The sequence below is a fragment of the Temnothorax americanus genome, unplaced genomic scaffold, assembly GCF_048541705.1.
Source record: "Temnothorax americanus isolate GAGA-0224 unplaced genomic scaffold, ASM4854170v1 Scaffold93, whole genome shotgun sequence".
In the NCBI taxonomy this organism is placed as follows: domain Eukaryota; kingdom Metazoa; phylum Arthropoda; class Insecta; order Hymenoptera; family Formicidae; genus Temnothorax; species Temnothorax americanus.
In genome coordinates, this window is record NW_027509816.1 from 459,764 (window position 1) to 479,552 (window position 19,789).

Genomic DNA, 19,789 nt, shown 5'->3' on the forward strand with positions numbered 1-19,789 from the left:
TAAAAAAAGCTTAATAACTCTATTTCTGTTATCTTTTTTAACAATTTAATTTAATATATTATGGCATATTCAGTACAACAAAACTGCATATTTTCTAAAGAAAATAATAATTTGTTTTTTGTTAACAAAAATCATAAATTATTGTTTTTTTTTGTTAACAGAAAACAATTTTTTTTTTTTTTGAAAATATGCAGTTTTATTTTACTGAATATGCAGTACTACGTTTACGCACCAAAATACACAAAATTGTAAAGTTTTAGCCAAATCGGTGAGGAAGCCCCTCTCCTTCATAATTACTGTTTTTAATTATATAATTCTAATGTTTATTTATGTATTTCTAATAGCTATATAAGTTATCTTTTAGATTATATAGAGCGATGCCGATCATGTTTCAATTGTTAACTCAATCGTTTCGATTAATTCAACCGATAGAATTGTTGAAAACAAAATTTCTAATTGTATATAATTCGTTGTTCTTAAACGAGAAATTAATATAATAATTTTATCCATGTTAATAAAATAGTGCAGATATTACTTGATAGATTAGTCGTTGATTAAGTTAATCAGAGTTTAGGCGAAGTTATCTTTAGAATGACTTCTACCAAACTTCTCGATAGAAGTTCACTCATCTGATAGATTTTCAACCAGATAATTTTAATTTCCAATTATAATCTCTAGCTGTATAATTTTAGAGTGACTTAAATTCCATCGAATCCCGATTAACTTATTATATAATTGGCAAAATTGCTTATTATAGCAAATTTAATAGGTATATTTCTGATTTTTAATCATAAAATTCTAATTTTTAACTATAAAATTATATAGTTTCTAATTATACATAAACATAAAAAAACCAACGACGATTAATTTATTAAGTAAATATATCTATACTATTTTTTATTAACGTACAGTTAAAATTCTTGCTGCAAGTAAATAATTCTATAATGAATGAATTAATTGCCGGATAAATTAATTGGAGTTTGATCGAAATCGCTCTTGCGTAAATCGAACGGTTCAATTAGTCAGAAGAACCGAGGCTCGTAATTACTAAATCAGCAAGATGCACAGCTGCTAACGGGTATCGGTTAGTATGGTTAGTATTTGCTTTTAAATGATAAATCTTGTATTTAGGTTCGAATTGGCACTTTATTAAAGACTTAATAGAGTATGTCGTCACACAAAGTCATAAAAAAATTCGTTGCAAAAAACGATGACATATACAAAATAATTTGAAGGATGCGCCGATACAAAAATCTAAAAAAGAAGTTAAACAAGATAAATTCTGAAAAAAGTTAGATTTCCACCATTTTTTAAAGGAGATTATACTGTAGAAGTTAGTGTTAAAAATGAAAAAAAAAATCTATATTTTGCAGAAGTAATATGACTTTCTTCAACGCATTCTCAATAAGGAGACGTCAATCAAGGAACTAAGGAAAATATTTCTGGATAGCTCTAGAGACGCTCAATGCAATTATGAGGAAATTAATCAAGTGTATGAAGACCAATAAATTGTAATTTCGTCGACGATGTATGGAAGCTCGATAAAAAATGGATCTGGTAACGAAATGATAGCTTTGCAAATGGTTATTGTGGCCTTTCGGAATTCTACAAAGTTTTATCTCTCCACATAATCAATGTATAAAATAACACATATGCATCTCTCTCTTTGGCACGCACGCATGCACGCACGCACGCATCCACACGACGAAAATAAAGGTCACCCAGGGCCTTGAAAAATGAAAATGTCCGTATCGGACATCATTTATTGTTATCACCTAAGATCTGATATAATCGTGCGCTAGTTTCCTTTATTCGGTACGGTTTGCACGTTATCTAAGCGGATAGTCAAGTATGATACACGTTACATTCAAAATTATCGTTCTAAGGTATATTGACAGTAGACTAATCTAAAAGTGACGTCTTTTCTTACGATTTCTTTTTCCTCCTTTCTGCCCCTTCATATATAAGTAAAACGAGCTTATCGGTGACAGCCGTAACTCGCAGCAGACTCTCCGTTATCCGGAATCAATTTTTACTCGGCCTATTTTCAGGTGGAAAACACTTAATCGTTTGGAGGAGCGAGAAGTTCTTCAATCGGAATCAAAAAGATGCGTAAGAGCCGCCCAAAAAGCGTCTTAATTTTCTAGACGGCATTCCAGATTGAGTTTCTTCAAAACCTGGTAAAATTCTGATAAAATTAATTTGAGTTTTTATTCTATTTTCTAAAACATTTTTTAGGTTGCCCGTGGACACTTGATACTGAATAGCCGCAATGAACGTTGCATTACCTTTTAACTTTTTTCAACAATATTCCGGGCGAACAAGAGTCCACCGAGTTCCGGTTCGTGGCCGCGATAAACGAAACAATTGATGGCAAAGGAAGCGATTCCTCTCGTTTGCGAATTTTGAGAACTCATGATTGGGGTGGGTCAAAGAAAGAGACAGGAATAGAGATAGAGCATAATAATGCGAGATGACTTTTAACTTACATCTTACTACAAAATAGTCGAGTTAAATGATTCGAGTGGAGGCGGGGGTTAAAAAGAAGACGTGTTGGTATCCAGGATTTCCGTAAAACTAACGATAGAAAGTACCGACACAGGGTGGATCGTAGCAATGGCATTCTAATAGCACATTTCCTTTCCACTTTACTTTGTAAGGATGTGCGGATCGCGACAGTTCTTCTCCTCTCTTCCTTTTCTTTTTACAATTATCAAAATGTTCTTCGATCGGGTAGAGTGAATAAAGTTAAGCCCACACGTGTCGTCGTATACGCGCGATAAATGCGTCGATTGGCTTAAAAAAATTGCAAACTTCTCTTCCCCCTTTTTTAAAGTCTTCCTTACGTTACGAGGCCGTTTAATCCTAATTTACATTTTGTCGCTCAGCAGGTAACGACATCCACAATATTCGGTATCAGAATATCGCCTTTACAGAATATCGTTACGCTTATTTGTACGACATATGCGATGAAGAACAGATAATTCATTAGGAACGTATTTTATTATAAAAAAAATCACCACTATCGTTATATATATATATATATATCGTAAAATAATCCAGCGAGGGAGCGTGACAAATCAATCCGCACGTGGTGTGATCTCCTTCATTCGTACATGATGAATGCGTCAAAATGATCGTTAATTACATCGAGTTGGATATATAGGACAGTAAGATGCTACAAAAAAATAGTACGTTTCGGCAAATGGAAATATACAAATTCGGCGCGGATGCGCGTTAACGCCTCTTCTCTGATGATGCGTAAATACAAAATTACAGTAAGCGCAAAACGGTTGACGTTCTCAGGCCATTTATAAGAGTTCCACGCTGGGAGGGTCGGATGTGTATCTGAAGGGATTTCAGGGATCCGTACGTGATATTCTTCCGGGAACGCAAGTTACATTGTCGGAGAAACAATACGGCTTTCATAATCACCGTTCCGAAACCTCGACCCTTAACAGTGCAAAATTATAGTCGTACCTCGGCGAGCCGCTCGTTCGTTATTCGATACGCTTGATGAATTGCACTCGATATGGAATATACGGATGCACGAGAATAGCGATGAAATAGCGGTATGAAAAACTATTTCCGGGACCTCTCAGGCATGGGTCTTCGTTTCACGGATGCGTATGTACAACAAAATCGCGAAATCTCGGCAAATCAGAGTACACTGAGATTAAGGAAGACGCTTCCAGACGATTTTGATTTCAAACGGAAGCTCTGCGAGTTCCTCACCTACAAAATATTATCTCGGAGCATGGAATTGCTGTGGGAAGACACACCGCTCAAAATCGCTTCTTTCTCTTCGTACGATTATTTCCGCCATGTCGCAATCGTAATCTGAACGTGCAAAATAAAAACCGGATCGGACTAATAGATCTGCAAAAAAATATTTAAACGTGATAATGAAGTAATAACACATTCTGGGACGCAGCGCCATATTTGCTGCAGCAATTCTCGACAAGTTACTTAAAATTACTGAGTCGCGTCTAACAATTCGTAATTACATTCATACACCTCGCTCTGGTTATCTTGCGATTTTCACAATTCTTCTCGACTCCTTAATTAGGAGTTTTTCGACGCAGGTATAAGTGTACAAAAGCATGGTCGAAAAAGTATGGTTTCGTCCGCGCGCTCGTCAACGCAAAGTTCGCTCGTGAACAGTTCTAAGAGTATTTGTCTTAAGTTTTGATGTGGACGCTTATTTAAGCCGTGTTACTACCGTAAATTTGACCGTCTGATCACAGTTTCAATAGAGTTAGCGATGTAATCAAAATAGAGACTTTTCCCCCCAAAAATAGGTTTCACGTGAATATTAATTGAAAACGCATCGTGTCGAAAACATCGCTTACATTGCCGCTATCAATAATCGCGCCGTGATTCTTATTAGTCTTGTATATTTTTTTGTTTTACATCATGTTATTCCGCGACGCCGATTAGAGCCCTCCTATTCGGTTTTGAAATATTTTTAATCGTAGTTCATAATCTTGTATCTGCAGGTGGACGTAGATATAACTGTGCTTCTGTACACAAACATAGTATCATAGTCAAAATTTCTACAACGCAATAAAACTGTAGAAAATTTCCCAGTTTTGTAAACTTATAAAATTAATATATAAACATGCAAAATTTATTTGAGAAAATACTAAAAAGTCGATAATAGCCCAGTCGATAGAGCCCGAAAAAGCCGCTGAAATGGAATTAATTCCGGGAAGCGATTTTATTTTTTTGACTGTTTCGGAGGGTCATGGGTAATCTAAAACCGGATTTTCGGGATTCTAACCCCGGAGCGTTAGCCGCCATTTTGATTGGAAGGGTGATTTTGTAAATATCTCGTTGACATTTTGGGTCTTAGACTCGAAAGGGGGGGGGTAAATTTTTTTTATTTTTTGAATAAACGCCCCATAAACTCTACCCCCGTGGTGGTGTGGAAAAGATGTTTTTCATTATACCAAGTAAATTCAAAAAAATAAAAAAAATAAAAATAAAAAATTTTACCCTTTACTTTCGAGTCTAAGACCCAAAATATTGATCCTAGATAAAAAATGATAAGGACCAAAATTGTAGAGTATTAAATTTTCTACAAATTTGGTTATTAACACTTTCACTCTAAAGTTGAAAATAAGCGAGATATTCACAAAATTACCCTTCTAATCAAAATGGCGGTTAACGCTCCAGGGTTAGAATCCCGAAAATCCGGTTTTAGACTACCCATGACCCTCCAAAACAGTCAAAAAAATAAAATCGCTTCCCGGAATTAATTCCATTTAAATGTCTCTATCGACTGGGCTAATAAGACAAAATAATATAAAACATGTATATCAGACGTCACGCACGTCAATTATCGTAAAATGTTATTCAACTTTCGACCGTCGCACAAAAACAAACGTGAACAAACTAAAATAATTTCTTTTATTGGTCGGATCGGATGAATCACGGAAATTTGAGATAAAAAAAAAAAAAAAAAATCCTGCGTCTAATTTAAGGTGATCCTAAAGTCGTGATCCTAACCGGTTTTTTTCAGTTTTTTTCTTAGTACTAATCTTTTAATTGGCTTTATAGAAATGCAAAATTCTTGTCTAGAATTGAAGTACGCATCAAAATCTAGGTCATGATGGTCGAATTTATATCAAAAACGAAAAAAAATTAATATTTTTTGTTATACGTGACGACCACCACATATAAATTCGACCACCATGACCTAGATTTTGATGCGTACTTTAATTCTAGACAAGAATTTTGCATTTCTATAAAGCCAATTAAAAGATTAGTGCTAAGAAAAAAACTGAAAAAAACCGGTTAGGATCACGGCTTTAGGATCACCTTAACAGCTAAGCGTGTATTGTACGACAATACTGCGCATTTTCTTCTAATCTTACAAGGACATGATTGTGAAACGTACAAGAGTCGCTTTATTGTCACCCTATTTGCGTTACTTTTTTTAAAGTTCATAAATCGTCCGCGGGTAAGAGTGTATGCGCAACGAACAAACAAGCAACGAATTCTTTAAATTTGAACAGCAAATGCAAATTGTTGTCGAATTGTTCGACCGAAGATTCCGATCGGAATTATTCCGTTTTCCCTAGAAGAGACAATAGAAATCTGAGAAATAACTGAACAATTCCGATCGGAATCCATTCCGAAAAGTTTCATAATATATACGTGCCTTGGGAACATTGTGGAACTTTTCGAAATGGATTCCAATTAAATTTATTTTGTTGATTGAAAATTTTTTCATGTTCGTTGTTCGTTTGTTTGGTGTGTATGTACTACCCCGAAAAAAGGCATGACAATTAATAATACTGTCTGCAATGAAACACAATCGAATAATCTGCGCCTACTCTAGTAAATATACAGAATACTGAAGTGTGATGTTCCTGCTTCGATAAAAACTATCTATCAGGATGGGTTTTCTCTGAACAAACATTAACCCTCAATTAGCACACATGTGCTAATTCGCACCACTTTTTTTTCGTTCAGCACTTTATATATTTCAATTTTTCATATAAAAATCATTTCTTTTTCCTAAAATAAAATGCACTACTTGATTGCCAGAGAAATTTTACATAAATTTTTATTAAAAATGACTGAGATACGACAGTTAAAAGTTGTCAAAATCTCAAATCGCACTAGTGTGGCATTTGAGGTGGCCCAACCGAGGTGTGCTAATTGAGGGTTAAGAGAAAAAGAAGAAACGTCGCTCCTGTGCAGAATGTACTAAGTGTTAGGATCGAAGATATCTTTATTCTGTTTTACATCCTCGTGATCATAATCGAAATAGAAGATGGATTCATGCGTCGATTTGAAACGGAATTTCTTTTTTTTCGCAATACAGAAAGAAAGAACCAAGTATTGCCGTTTCGTGATAAAACTTACGATGCTGCATTACGTGCTGACTATGATTCATATTTTAACTTAAGTGTATCTAATTTGTGACTCCCCGACAGTTCGACTTCGAGCGCGTATATCACCATTAGTTTCTCCGTCTTTGACCGTATTTGGAGCTTATCTAAGCCATTACGTAGCAAGACTATTTGCCATCCTTCCTACAATTTCGCAAAAGTTACAAACGCGGCAATGTTGCAACACGAAGTGGTGATAAACGAGCTATAAAATTAATTGCGGGTGAATCACGGCTTAGACAGCTCTATTCTAATCCCGAAAAACCGAAAACGAGGATAGGTAATCCAGCATGAAGAGGCTAGCCTAATCGAAAATACTGTAACAGGTATTGCTATCATATAAAAGTAAAATTATGTAATTGTGTACCTTTATTTTACAAGTTAATTAGTAAAACAGAGAAATATCCCCAATTCCGAATTCCGTGCGAAAGTCGAATTTATTGGCAATCACGTAGACTGACCGTCTCGTAATACTCCGTAGTAGATCAATTTCGTGTAAAAAGAATTATTTAGGACACCCTCAAGCCATTTATGTTTATATCTGTCTCCTTCGCACAATTTTCATTATAAAATCTTTTAAAATTATACAAAAAAGAAAGAGAAGGGACGTCGTTCGATAGTAGCTCGAATGACGAGTTCACAAATAAAGATGCAAAAAAATAATGAAATAACAGTAAAAAGAAATATCCGCGCGGTTGAAATTGCATAACAGTTGCAAGAACATTCTCGGGAAGGTATCCAAATAATAACTTCGAAGATAAGATACTGTGTAGCACACAAGTCACCAATCATGAATGTATGGAGCTATCAATGTACAATCTATTCGTTTAGTGATCATTGATACTTAAAGTAGCGACGGTGCGGGATCGCTTTAACAAGTGGGGATATAAAAATTAATGTATACATATATATATTTATATTTATATGTATATATATATATATATATATATATATAATCTAGCTCGGCTACTTGTTACAAACTAGCAACTATTCATCAGTTATAATATACTCATATAGTTCGCGGCCTCTTAAAATTATAAAACGGTTTAGTTTGCCCGTCGATATTCGCTATTATTATTGCAGCCCCAGCAAGTTATATAGGTATGCCGCACTACTCCTTCGCCGCTTTTCATCATGATCGTTGTCATCGTCTTAGTGATGCGATGCTTTCTGATCTCGAATGACTGGACGGAAGAGGGCTCGCACAAATCGCGATGTCGTTCCGTTCCGCACGCTATCCGCAAGTACAAAATTTCCCGGGCGTTATGCAGAATTCTCTGCTCGTCGATTACATGCTTACTCACGCGTTCATCATTTGTCAGATAAATAATTTATGCGGTCGAAATTAAATAGATATTTTCTACTTTGTAGGTATATAATTTTAAACATTGACAATCTATCCTCTGCTGATATCGAGAAAAATCGGAAGGGCCGAGGTTTGGACATCTCAACTATTTTCAATTTGTTAAAAAAAAAGAGAAAAATACTCGATACCTTATACTTGCGCTTTACATTACCGAAACACATGCCGCCGCAATCCTCCGTTGTTACAATCATTCGAAAGTACACTTTATCATCGGGCTAATCGCAAAATTTGTCGGAACTATTGCACAATGCCATTCATGAAATCATGAAATACTGGCAAGACGTCTAGCAATTTTGTTCTCATGGACAAATTAACGATTATTACACATATGTAAGAAAGAATGATACGATTATTACATTTTCCGTTTTATTTTAGAAAACTATTATATACGAAATGTATGCCGCAATACGATTCAATTGTTCTTTCACTTTTTTCGAATGGCAAAATATAAAGGTAGACGTATTTCTCTATTACTTCACACAAAAAGACTTCGTTGATCTTGGCGGTTGTAAATCGTCCAATTGTATATTATGAAATAAACTTCCAAGGATACATTTCACGAAATTTCTCACTCGCGCAACTTCACGCAGAGTCTTTCCGTCCATATATTTTTTCTTTTTTCGTTCCTTTTCTTGAAATCTTTATCCATATCTAAATCCAATTTATCGACAGTCGCTAAATATTCTTCACAGAATCCCGTACACCCAGTGGCCGTACACACACACACGCGAAAAAAAGAGATGCGCCGTTCAGTCACTCATACAGTATTCACTTGATTCTTTCAAGAGTAAAATCCATATCCTTTCTATCATATATCCATGGATTTTGCCGTTCTCGAGATTAATATTAAAAAAAAAGGTTATAAAATTTAACCTCTTTACCAGCTCCTGAAAGGTATTCTCTAGCTGAATCATTTAGGCTCTGGGAAGGCCACCTGACACTTGTAGACCTCGTCGAGTATAACTTGGCCTTGCCCTTGGCTGACGGTGACAGGAGTGGTCGCATTCACGACCACGACTTGGCCTTGTTGCGCCTGCTGCGGTTGCTGCGACTGCTGCTGCTGACTACTCGCGTTGGCCTGCTGTGCGTTCGCCGGGTTGTTCGCATTCTGGTTTCGCGCGGTCTGACCGTACTTCTCGTGGATCGCACGGTGACGCTTCAGTGCGAAACGATCGGAAAAGCCAATCTCGCATATGTCGCACCTTAAAAACACAAAGATTTCATGTATGCGGAAACATAAACGCGTTTCGATAACCGGTATCTTTGGATGTTGAAATTACCTATGCGGCTTTTCACCAGTATGGACTTTCGCGTGATTCTTGAGATGCGTAGCTTGATTGAAGGCGGAACCGCAGATGTTACATCTATATGGCTTCTCGCCGGTGTGAATTCTCCTGTGATTCCAGAGCGTTGAGTGTCTGGCGAACGTTTTTTCGCAAACCTCACACTGATAGGGTCGCTCGCCGGAATGAATTCGCTCGTGATTCTTTAAGTGCGGGCTCTGCGAAAACTGCATGCCGCAAACGTTGCACTTGAACGGTTTTTCACCCGTATGAACTCTTCCATGATTTTTCAGATAGGCAGCTAATAAAAAAAAAAAAAAATTTGCATTGGGAAATAAGTCTATATAATCTTCAATTAATCAATATACGTAGAGATGAATATATATGCCATTATCTTATGCGCTTTATATAATTTAATCGTTTACTTACCCTTTGCAAAGGCTAAACCACAGACTTCACATTTGAATGGTTTGTCTCCCGAATGAAGTCTTTTGTGAGACCAAAGTGAAGAATATCGAGAAAATGTACCATCGCAAACGTTACAGTGAAATGGTTTTTCCGCCTGATTTTGACTGTTTTGCTTGCCACCTGAAATTGAAAGCATAAACAAGGTTTTAGTTTTCCTCAAAGGGCCAGTTCTACAAAAGTGATAAGCTCGAAGTTGTTTCGCGAGGAATCTACGAATCTATGCGATATGAATTCGCTTCGTGATACTAATGTTTACTCTTTTTATTCTTATATCCAAGAAAGAAATATGGAATATAAAATCACAAAATGAATGATGATTCAATGTAACGATTATTGTATGAAACAATCTGATCATGCAGGTTGTTATAAAAGTTAGTGCACTAAAAAAATCTGAACGCCACAAGCAATATGAAACTTTGCGGTTTTGTCTTTATTATGTAATTTATTCTATGCAAAATGGTGAAATCATCTCCAATGAGCTATATCGCGAAATAAAGTGAAAGAATCGTAAACAGCTGAACGGAAATTTAACAAGAGTTTGTCTTATGTACAAAAAACATTAAAACTTGGCGATTTAAGTTTATAAAACTGTCCCTTAGGGGAGATTTTTATTCTGTGCCATTGTTCTTAAATTTAGATGTCGACAGTTCTACAAAAAAGGAAAAGAAAATAACAGCAAAACAAAATAATCACAATCACTTTGTAAAAATTGAGATAGCAAGAATATATTAAACAATAATAAAACGAACAAAGTAAAAAAAGGAACAAGATAATAGAAATATATATCTATATATATTCCATCTACAAAAATTCATGCAAGCAAAAATAAAGTAACGTTAAATAAAAACAATATCAAACCTGACATTTAAAAATATCGATTTAAATTTATTGATAAACGTTTGATGTATTTATTGAAACTACTCAAAATCACGTTGAGTATTTTTAATAAATACGTTAGAAAAGGGTTATTAATTGATTTAAATTGACCTTTTAAATGTCGAGTTTCAGAAAATTCATGAAACTATGTATAATCGGTGAAAAGTTATAATTCCAATATATTTCTCTATAATAAAATACAATATTATATATAAATCATAAAAGTGTCACCGCGTCGTTGACTCAAGCATCAATAAAATGCAAATATCGAAGTTATCGCGGAGAATAAATTTGAACTGTCACCATCTAAGACAGACACGATATTACTCAGACATACTAATCGCAAAACAGATTCCATACTCTGTGTTGACGATAATTATATCCGACTTACTTCCTATGACGATGCGGCCTGTAGCCTTGCAGCCGCCACACTTTGCGAGGGAACTGATTCCGGAATCTAGTTTTTCGTCGTGTTTACCTACCATATATCACCCGATGTACGATCATGATAGTAATGAAAGGTATGAAGGGAAAGAGATGACCAAATATCTGAATAAAATGTTGCTGATAGGGATAGAGTATTGTGCGCATATAATCCCTTGTAGCGACGTTTATATTAACATAAAAGTTGAAACGTAAACTCGGGATTTTTCAAAACGCTTTTTATCAGCAACATCTTTCTTCTGCTTATCAATGGTATTAAGTAACATCCAATCAGCGATCGAATGCTAGCAAATGATGCTTACCAATAAAAATAATCCCCGTGCCGTTGCATTTGTGACACTTGGTGACACTGGTGACACCCCTTCGTTTCACAGGATGATGACCAGGTTTGATAGCTACGCAAAAACGAATGCATATCTCTATTTTGTTGAATAAATTTCATATATCCGTATACTGTGCGACACCACAGTAGGACAATGTGTGTTAGAACTAAAGCAAAATCCGCAAATATTCGTACATCTGGAAATCTGGACACGTATTATGGAACTTTTCGAAATAAATTTCGATCGGAATTATTCTGTTTTCCTTAAAAATAGAAAACAATAGGAATCTAGGAAATGACTAAACAATTCTGATTGGAATTCATTCCGAAAAGTTTTGTGATACATATCAATCTAAATTGCCTTGATATCAATCAAAATTCAATAATCAATAGTAAACTGTAATTATAAAAACAGCAATTATTACCATAAGTTCTACATAAGAATAATAGTATGTAATATCATGTAAGAACGTATAATAATTTCTAATATCGTAAAATCACAAAAATTTTTAGTGCTGCAAGATAAGTAAATTCCTTTGTGGTCACTATTAAAATCAATGACACCACCAGGAGATAGACATTGACTATAGCTGAAATTAATTGCTATGGACGTACTCTTTTTAACTTTAGTTGGATGATGTTCGCATGGGTCCTCACTGCCACAATCTTCACAAATTTGCACCTTAGGTTTTTGATGCATGTTTGTTTTGTGACTTTTTAATTCTCCCGGTAATGCAAAACACGCTCCACAAACGTCGCAGGTGTACGGCCTGTCCGGGGTGGTGGCGACAGTCACTGTTGTCGGCGTTTGCACCACAATCTGCTGTGGCTGTTGTTGCAAATTGCTGGGCGTCGAGTTGTGAATCCGCCTATGATGTTGGAGCAGGCTCATGTGGCCGAAGACCAGGCCGCAAATGTCACACTTGAAGGTCGCATTAGCGGCGGCAATGCTCATCTGGTTTAGCAACGTATTATAACCGACAGGTTGAACATCTAAACGGTAACAACCTTTGTCGTCGGTGATTGCACTGATTGTGCTCACCGCGTTTGTCTGAACCTTCTGCAACATGTTGACGTTGTAGTAGAAGGAGGGAGGAAACTCGGTAGTAGTCGTCTGTTGCTGCTGCTGAGACTTATCCTCCTTCTTGTCCGATGTGACGTACATCTGCTGAGTCTGCTGCTGTTGCTGCGACTGTTGACCCTGCGCAGCAGCTTGCTGCTGCTGAATTTGCTGTGGGTCAAACATTGCTGGTTGCTGCTGTAGAAAAAAATATCATTTAATACAATTAAAGAGTAAAAACTTGAGTGAATCTTCTTTCTTTTTCATTTATCACAAAATAATGACCAACACGAACCTGTCTCTGATCTCCGTAACTCGAATTGCTCTGTTCCGTCTGGGTAAAACTGTTAGTTTGTTCTGTTTGAGTAAACATGGAACACTTCAATGGCTGCTCGATCGGTTGACTCTGTTAATCAGAAAGGTTTGTCAGGCACTTTGATACAAGAGAGAGAGAGAGATGTATCAATTGAAAAATTATATTACAACAAATATTTTAATATCTTACAATTAAACACGAGTCACAAATCACATACTGAATGAATACTTGAAAATGAGATTGATCAGCATTCGGTCAATGTTCGCAAAACATATACGCTCCCTCGCTCGTCTTAAGTTGCCTCACGCGCGACGCATACCTGCTGTATTTGATCAGGACGGGTTGTGTTCAACCACACCACGTTGTTGCCATTTGATTCTAGGGCCATTGATGTATTGCCTTTGACCCTGCACAATCAATAGGCGGTCGTTATAAACTGTCGGCTTAAGCAAGAGCGTGCGAGGTATGCGAGAAGCAACCGGCAAGAGATTCCCGACGACGACGACGACGACGACGACGACAGAAACACCCTGGCCGAGAGCACGGTAAGGGTGAAGATGAACGCGTTTAGAGGCGCGACGGACGCAGCGAGGAGAGAAAAAAAAAGCACGATTTCGCGCGCGCGCCAAGAGACGAGACAATAGGCGGACGGACGCGTAATAAACATACTCACGTGTAATAGTCCGACGAGCCGCGGGGTTAATACTCCGGCTGCCGAGCGGTAACCGATGATCCTCTAGTTGCCATGACGGCGGCGGTGGCGGCGCGAACTTCCGCACGGCGGGCACCACGAAGACCTCGCGCGCTCGAGTACGTCGAGTACGCGCGGGCGTGCACGTCGCCGTAGCCCAGGACGCGGCTCACGTACAGCATCTACGAGTGAGAGAGCGGGGGAGAGGTCGGGAGGAATGCGCTCTTCCAGTCTTCCACCGCGCGCGCGATGCTCTTATCGCGCCGTAGGAGCCGCGCGAGAAATCAATGGCGTTCGATTTCGTCAAGCGCTTCGATGGACGCTTCCTCACACTCACGGCGGCGGCGGCGGCGACGGCGGCGGCTTCCGACGTGGGGCCGCGTCATCCAAAATCGCGACGATCGGTGCGGCGCGCGCTCGGTGCTCGCTCACTTGCACAGTTCCGTTTTCCGTTCAGTTCACCTCCTCGTCCGGCTCGCCTCGGTTCGGCTCGGCTCGGCGCCGGATCCTTGGCTTGGCTTGGATCGGCGCTCGGCGCTCGACTTGGCTCGCCCAACCACGCGCTCCGTGCGCTTCGGCACGCGGTTTGGAGCGCGCGCGAACGATCACTTTCGGAGTCACACGCTTGTCAACGTCGGCCCGCGCAAATCATGGTCGGCTGCGTAGAGCGGCGCGGTGGCGGTTGCGGCGACTGCGAGTACGAAGCGCGCGGCCGCTGCCGCTCCTTCCTCGTCGCGTACGTCGTTTCCTCTCTGTCGCTCCCTTTCACCCGCTCTATCCCGCTCCCTCGTTCGCTAGCTCGCTCGCTCGGACTCTGTCCGCGCTTCGAACGGCGGCGGCGGCGACGGCATAAAAACCGTCGGACGCGGGCTCTCGTAACCGGACGCGACTCGCGGCGTTATCCGTGGCCGGGATGTGATATGGCGTACCGTGCGACGCGTTAACGAATGCCCGCGGTGGCCATTACGCGCGACGAGGACAACAATGGGCGACACGGAACGCGCGCTGCGCGCCTCCCTTCCCCCGCGTCGTCTCGTTCCCCCTCCTCCCAACAGTCCCAATCCCAACCGTTCGCCGCGCCGGTGCCTCTTTCCGAAGCGTTTGCGGGTGCGGGGGCGCCTGCTGCCGTCGACGCAGCCATTCGCACTCGTCAAGGTCAACTGCGCGGTGACGCATGCGCGTCGCGAGGCGCGCGCTAATTGGCGCGCTGGCCGACCGCCGCGAGCGGCACCCGGCGGGACGCTGCGTTCACGGAGCGTCTTCCACTTTCCACTGTTCCACTCTTTAAGCCCCTTGCACAATGCCAGGCAACAGGCAATAGGAACAGGAAATAACCAAAAAATCGTTAATTACAACCTAAAAAATTCGAATGCTATGATTGGTTGGCAACAGGCAATAGGCACAGAATTTCCAACGTGACGGAAACTCTGTGTCTATTGCCTGTGTCACTGTTTATTCTGCATTTATACATGATTTCTGATTTCTATTCCCTGTTCCTATTGCCTGTTGCCTGGCATTGTGCAAGGGGCTTTACTGTTCCACTTTTCCCTTCATGGCGATCACGCGGCGCACTCGTCTCTTTCTTTCGGCCGGGCTTCACCGCGTCGCATCTCGTCGCGTTGCACCTCCTGCACCGAGAACGAACCGAGCACGCGTTCGTGGCTCCGTGGAACGGGATAGAAGAGGCTGCCGAATCCGCAATCCGCAGATGGAAAGAACAGACTTTTCTTTATCTTCACAGAGATCATTGATATCGCATGTGACGTTGGATTTCCTTTCAGCTACACTTTCTGCACTTATAGTCAATCCCCCGTTTTTTTTCTTGCGAGACGCAAAGTACGCGACTATTTTGTTTTTGGTAATCTGCCGAATCAGGTAATTAATAGAACTTTGCACTGCACATTCTCTTAAATGAACAGTTTAATTATATTTGTAATAATTGCCGGCGCTGGATTTACGTGATCAAATCTTACAATTAGAAATATAGTTCTAAGTAACTGTAAGTTTCGTCAACAGATGACGCTAGTCTTCTATTTCTTTGCTACTTTTGTTTCACATTTTATTTTTTTATATGTATAAGGTTTATAAATATATTGAGATCGAATACTTTCCTACCATTTTTAATATTACAAATAAATTATATGATCATCGATCGAGAAAAGATTTTCAGGTCCGTTTTGAATAATTAATAACAAAGGACTCGATAACGTTTTTCGAATAGAAGTTGAATTTTTCATATAACAGGAATGATGGATAGATTGTATAAAATCCTAACGTGGATTTTTATACTTTATTACTATTAATTGTAATAGAGAAATAAGTCGTAGTTCAAAGCGAAATTTTCTTCAAATATTTGAGTGTTGCTATTTGGTTTTTGAAACATAATTGTGTCACGCCGCTAAACTTGCGTTATTTTTATCGCGGAGGCAGCGACACATCACTTTTTTCTCTTGTCAATGTTGCTTTTGAGAAATGCGGCTATTTCGAACGCATCTTTCACGATTCATTTCTTTTTCTCAAACCTCGTGGGCACAATATGTGACACAATTAAATCTTCCGAAGTCGAAAAACGTTCATATAAATATTGTCTAGCAGTTACTCGATCGTTGAATTCTGAGATAAATATACTAAATTGGCGCGAAAAACATGCATTTATAAATAGACGTCCTGATGCTCGGCGCGATGCGATCGGAGGCTACTTTTTGAGTCACCCGTTGTTTCGAGAATTTTAACCCTTTTTGCTCGTGTGTCGTCAAATCGGAGAAAATAAAAATCCGGATTTTGTTTTTATCTTAAAACCTGTATCTACAATAAGTATTGTAATATTTTATACATATGAACAAGATGTATCTAGAATTGTAATAAAATTATTATTTTCAAAAAGAGAACGAAAATTGCTCGTACAATCAACATATGATAATTTATTCAATTACTCAGATTCAGATAGTCAAATTATTTGGATAATCTGAATTTTAAATATACCAACATTGAATCTTTCTTTACAGAAAAGTGTTAGTAGTTAAATACTTAAAAAAAAATCACTGATTTAATATTCTCAATATTTATTTGGGAAATACTGGTGATAGTGATAAAATACTAGGTGAGGTGATTTAATAGGCGGAGAGCTGACGACACTTTTGGCCAAGTGATTTTATAAATCACGATTTTCCGTTATAACCTGCGTGGACGACTCTCCTTCGATAATCCGAACACTTGGCTAGCCGTACTTAGGGGGTTTAGAAGTACGCAAGTGAGAAAAAAAAACGGATTTTTAAGTCATAGTATAAGTCTTAATTTTTATCGGATATTGATAATTGATCACTCAGCAACATGCAAATAAATTGCCAGTTCGATTGCTCGAGGGGAATTAGTCGCCAGGCTTAATTAAAAATAATTAAAAATAATTATTTTTAAATCATACTATAAAAACTGGGTTTTTTTTACTAACAAGTATAGTGCTAACACATACCACCCAAAAAAAGCCAAGTGAAAATTTTGGTGGCAACATTAAAAAAATTATTGAAAATGCACAAAGCCGGCGGAGGGGTCTGACGGTTATATCCGCGCGGCTATTAAGATATTAACCACTATAACTTTAATTTCGCTATTTTCTTATTATTACTCTTATTATTTCTCTTATTATTATTTAACTTCGCTATTTATTTGATACTACAATATTAATTTTTCTTTAACTGTAAATAGTCAAGTATTACGACAACTAATTATTTCTAAACACTTTTAAATTGAGACGCAGATCGTCAAATACATGCAGGGTATTCGCTTCGACCTAAAATTCTGGATGGCATATTTTCCACAAAGCTAAAAGTCCCATTTTGCTCAGGTAGCATTTTGACGGAGGCAATGTTACGCGATATTAGAATACTGAAATATCGTGTTATTAAATATAAATTAAAATGCAACGCAAGCCTCTTTATGAAAAAAATTCTCGACAGGATCACGATATTTTTTCATAAGGGCCAAAAAGTTATTTCGACATTTCGAATAATAACCATCAGTTTCATTTGGAATAGCAGGAAGAACCATATCTCGATATTTTAGCCCATGTGTAATTCTTGACTTCAAAACAATTCGACACTTCAATAATGTTTTTTCAGAAAAGAAGATAATTGGACTACCACCACTATCTTCACAAAAAACGCAACGCTGCGCCAGCAAAGCCATTTTTTTTATTTTTACATATTATTTATTATTTATCAATTTTTTCATAAATTGATACGATAATTATAGTTAAAATACACGTTTTTAAAAACTCGTGGACGCTAAAAACAATTGAGGCCATCATCAGACCCCTCCGCCGCGCGCCGGCTTTGTGCATTTCCAATAATTTTTTTAGAGACGTTGCCACCAAAATTTTTACTTGGCTTTTTTTTGGGTGATATGTGTTAGCACTATACTTGTTAGTAAAAAAAACCCAGCTTTTATAGTATGACTTGAAAATAATTATTTTTAATTATTTTTAATTAAGCCTGGCGACTAGTTCCCCCCGAGCAATCGAACTGGCAATTTATTTGCATGTTCCTGAGTGATCAATTATCAATATCCGATAAAAATTAAGACTTATACTATGACTTGAAAATCCGTTTTTCTTCTCACCTACGTACTTCTAAACCCCCCAAGTACGGCCAGCCAGGTATTCGGATTATCGAAGGAGAGTCGTTCACGCAGGTTATAACGGAAAATCGTGATTTATAAAATCACTTGGCCAAAAGTGTCGTCAGCTCTTGGACTATAATACATGTAGTAATATATAAAAGTATTTATCACTATCACTAGTATTTTCCAATTAAATGCTGACAGTATTAAATCTGATTTTTTTAAGTATTTAATCAGTATTAAATTTTGTAAGGGCGGTGTCACCCATCCAAGTAGTAATCGCGCCCAACGTTGCTTGACTTCGCTGATTGAACGGATTAGCGGTGATCTCCTGACTCAACGCTTCCTTCTTGCTTTTACTTATATTTAACATAATTTTATAGTTTTATATATAACAGTACGTAAGAGTAAAACTATCCTTTCTTAACTTATTCTCATTAATTAAACACATATGAAATATTCAGATCAGTACTTGAGCATTAACATTAAAATACTGAATAAAAATTAATTCAAAGGACCCTCGAAATTAAAAATAAAATTGGGAAAGGCTGTGAGGGTCAGACGCGGTTCTTTGTGCGTAATATCATCAGAATCACTGATTTATTACTTATGTTTTACATCAATCAATCCGTACGTTTCGGCTCAAGTTTGAGCCATCTCTTCTCCTCTTCAGCGGTATAATATTAAAAAATTAAAAAGTTCTTCGTTTCACAGTGGTGAGTTTCATGATTGGAGATTTCAGAAACGAAATTGAAAACATACTTAGACTAAAATATCTATATCTGTAAAAATAATTTCATTGTTACTATAGGCTATAGGTATTGTTAAAAGATCTAAGGTAACTCACCAAGTAGTCTAGAGAACGAAAACATCGAAACAAGTCGAAACAAAGCAAATATAAAATTATGGTATGATATCTGGTAAAAGTATATGTATTTTGTACTAAGAGATCCGGAGATCTTGTCGACACGACGCACAACAATGATATAATTCGGTATTACAAGAAGGGGCATGTCTTAGGTCAAAGCAGCAGTAAAATAAATTATAAAAGTGTAGGTCAAACAAGTAAAAATAATCTAATAAATATTTAATGTAAGTATATAAACAATAACACGTGATCTGACGAAAGACAAAATGTTTATGGACATGGTTTACAATTTATTTAAAATAGACACATATGCATGGTGCATAAACTGTATTAGTTTGAAAGTTGAGACTATTCTTTTGTAGCTTAATATGTGACATCTTAGAAACTAGTCGCTTTGCTAAAATTTTTTCCCTATCTAAGATTTCAACGTTCTCCCAATCAAGTTCGTGATCGAAATTAATTCTATGTTCGGTAATGACAGACTGAGTTTTTACATTTCTGTGAATATGGTTGCGATGTTCAGAAATTCTCGTTTTTAATTGCCTCATCGTCTGACCAACATATGAAACGTCGCAATTT

The 19,789-nt window shown here is 37.8% G+C and overlaps 1 protein-coding gene across 8 annotated transcripts; it reads right to left on the reverse strand.

The window, feature by feature from the left end:
• Window positions 1–1,729: 1,729 nt before the first annotated feature.
• Window positions 1,730–15,514, reverse strand: LOC143908373 (uncharacterized). 8 transcript variants are annotated; one of them, XM_077426017.1, is made up of 10 exons: window positions 13,711–15,511; window positions 13,357–13,444; window positions 13,017–13,127; window positions 12,704–12,919; window positions 12,277–12,616; window positions 11,642–11,734; window positions 11,287–11,373; window positions 9,981–10,139; window positions 9,549–9,852; window positions 1,730–9,470 (listed from the first exon to the last, which is right to left on the reverse strand). In XM_077426017.1, exons 2-10 carry the CDS (start codon window positions 13,423–13,425, stop codon window positions 9,179–9,181), a joined length of 1,671 nt encoding a protein of 556 aa, XP_077282143.1. In that variant the 5' UTR covers window positions 13,426–13,444; window positions 13,711–15,511; the 3' UTR covers window positions 1,730–9,178. The 8 variants fall into 8 exon arrangements, with proteins under 8 accessions (XP_077282143.1, XP_077282141.1, XP_077282140.1 ...); XM_077426015.1 differs by having other exon boundaries at window positions 12,277–12,916; window positions 13,711–15,514; XM_077426014.1 differs by having other exon boundaries at window positions 12,277–12,919; window positions 13,711–15,505.
• Window positions 15,515–19,789: the final 4,275 nt, after the last annotated feature.